The sequence below is a fragment of the Pteropus alecto genome, unplaced genomic scaffold (genome assembly GCF_000325575.1).
Source record: "Pteropus alecto unplaced genomic scaffold, ASM32557v1 scaffold164, whole genome shotgun sequence".
NCBI classification, from domain to species: Eukaryota; Metazoa; Chordata; class Mammalia; order Chiroptera; family Pteropodidae; genus Pteropus; species Pteropus alecto.
In genome coordinates, this window is record NW_006439568.1 from 26,507,005 (window position 1) to 26,509,487 (window position 2,483).

At 59.0% G+C, this 2,483-nt stretch overlaps 1 protein-coding gene across 9 annotated transcripts in view; it reads left to right on the forward strand.

The window, feature by feature from the left end:
• Positions 1-615: 615 nt before the first annotated feature.
• CCNE2 (cyclin E2) overlaps positions 616-2,483 on the forward strand; it is a 13,132-nt gene continuing 11,264 nt past the window's right edge. For 2 of the 9 annotated variants that reach the window (XM_006916679.3, XM_025050161.1), the window contains exons 1-4: positions 1,020-1,113; positions 1,996-2,035; positions 2,134-2,230; positions 2,311-2,367. In XM_006916679.3, the coding sequence (XP_006916741.1) occupies positions 2,022-2,035; positions 2,134-2,230; positions 2,311-2,367 (168 nt within the window). In that variant the 5' untranslated portion in view covers positions 1,020-1,113; positions 1,996-2,021. Of the gene's footprint in view, positions 845-1,019; positions 1,114-1,995; positions 2,036-2,133; positions 2,231-2,310; positions 2,368-2,483 lie in introns of those variants that run through there. The other 7 variants (XM_015592987.2, XM_025050160.1, XM_015592985.2 and 4 more) reach the window with 7 other exon arrangements.

Consider the following 2,483-nt stretch of genomic DNA (forward strand, 5'->3'; position numbering starts at 1 on the left):
CGGCTGGGCGGCGTGGCGGGCGGGCTGGGAGCCTGCACGTGGTGGGACCGTTCTTCCCGCCCGGCCCAGCCTTGGGAGAGGCCAGGCGCTCGTAGGGAGGGGAGAATGCCATGCCTAGCCCCGCTCCGGAGGAGTGCTTTACCCTTGCGGGAGGAGGATGGGAGGGCACAGCATGGTGTGAGCATTTCCCGCCTGGGACTCCAGAGTGGGAAGCGGCCAGGCAGGGCAGCGGGGTGCGGGGTGAGCCACCCATAGGGAGGGTGAGCCGATCAGCTGAGCTGGGAGCGGAAAAACAGGATCGATCTGTGTACCTCGGTTGGCGGGCTGGAGCAACGTGCAAGATAGGCAGCCCAGACCAAGGCAGTCCTGGGGGAGTGGGCACAGCCGGCCGCCGGGAGCGCCAAGGGCCAGATGGGTGGCGTGCAGGGACACCCAATGCCCTCCGCGCGCTGGGCTGTGTTTACATTCTGCAGCCGCTCCACGTTGTGCTGCCGTCCTCGCCTCCCATTGGCCAACTCGCCAGCCAAGCTGCGCTCCTCCCGCAGGGGCGGACCCGCCAGATCCCCGCGTCTCTTAGTAAAGAGCCGTGTTCTTTAAGGCCTTGGCGGGAGACCCGGGATGCGCAACAGGATGGCCACTTCTTAGCCACTCTAAGCTTGCCCGAGCCACCTCCACATGGCCGTACGCCAGGGCTGAGCTGCGACCTGACACCCTGGGAATCTGAGGGTTGAAGGCGGGAGAGGACAGGAACGTCTTGGCGGGAGGTACTGAAGGAGAGCGGCGGGGAGTCGGGACGCGGAGGAGGAGCCTCTGAGAGACTCCCTCCCGCCGGCAGGCTATGCAGGCAGGTGAAGTCGAGCGCAGGTGGCAGCAGACTGAGGGCCTGGGTGAACGCGTCCTGCGGCCCCCGGGGTGGGGCGGCGGGGACCCAAGCAGGTTTGGTGCGCGGATCAGTGGGGCGGGTGTGGGCGCGCGGGGGAGGGGAGTGCGCTGGCCAGAGGTGTCAGTCTGAGGCGCATGCGTGCGGGGCGGGTCTGGCCGGGCCTATATATTGGGTTGGCGCCGGCGCCAGCTGAGAGCGAGCGGTAGCGGGTCTGTCGGTGAGGAGTCGCTGTACGTAGGGCGGGATGTGGGAGGAAAGAAAGCGCCCCTGAGCTGATCCATCCCTCTGGCGGGAGCTTAGGGGAGAAAAAGTGGGAGGGTTGTGAACTCGGCGCCTGGGGGGTATGGGTCCCCCGCGTTCCGTCCCTGTCAAAGACCCTCGGCAGGGGGCCGGGAAAGCGGCTGGGAATGAGGGCTGCCCCTAAGTAGGAGGCCAAGGAAAAGCCCCTAGGGGCTTTTTCCTCCCACCCCCATTTGGGGAGCTATCCCACGAGCGAGAGGATGGATGTCTGAGTCCTCTTCATGGGGAGAAAATTTCCCCGAGCAGCAGTTTCCCCGTCTTTCATTGCTACCCCTATCTGGAGTCAGGGTCCCGGTGTCCCCTCCAGGCGATGGGCAGGGCCGGGTAGGGCAGGGAAGGACGTGACACAAGTCTTAGTTCCCTCCGCCCCCTGCTTCCCCGCCACCGCCGCTCTCCAAATTGGCGCGGAACCGGCTTCTCCACAGCGTTTCGCCTCCACAACCCCTCCGCGGCTGATCAATGATGGAAGGGGGAGTTGGGGCGCTGCCCATGCCCCACTCGGGGTGTACGGGGGATAGGTTGGAGTATGCAGAGAAGACCCATTTGAGGGGGTTCTGCCTCCCTGCGCGTTCGGGGTGCTGTCGTGTGCTTTGTAAATATTTGAAGACACTCGCGTCCCGGCTGTACAATACGTTGAGGAAAGGCAGGCATGTGTCCAAATTAATACCATGAGATAACTAAAGACAGCATGGTAGAATGGCTCAGCCAATCTCCTGAGGGGCTTAGCTGTAACCTCTGAATCAGCATTTAATTGGCACTTGGAAAATATGGATGACAGTGTATTTGATTCCGGTTTCCTCTCTCTCCTCCAGAGGTTTCATACACCTGAAAGAAGAGAATGTCAAGACGCAGGTAACATTATTTGTCTTGGAGATTTGTTTCAAAGTTAGATGCTGCCTTTGAAACGCAGGACTTACTAATTAAACTTTCTTTTAAAAAATTCCCCACAGTAGCCGTTTACAAGCTAAGCAACAGCCCCAGCCCAGTCAGACGGATTCCTCCCAAGAAGTTCAGATAATTCAGGCCAAGAAGAGAAAAACAGCCCAGGTAGTTAAGAGAAGAAAGAGGGATGAGAGGAAATTCTTTGCTGGGGCCTTAGTGTAACAGTAATCTTTTCTATTTTCCAGGATGTCAAAAAAAGAAAAGACGACGAGGTCACCAAGAAACATCAGTATGAGATTAGGGTAATGCAGAACTGGACTGAGTGGGTTTGGGGGAAACAAATGCAAGACGAATAGGAATAGAATTGCTATTGCTTTGCCGTAGAAAGATTTCTCTGACACTTACTTTTGATGCCCCT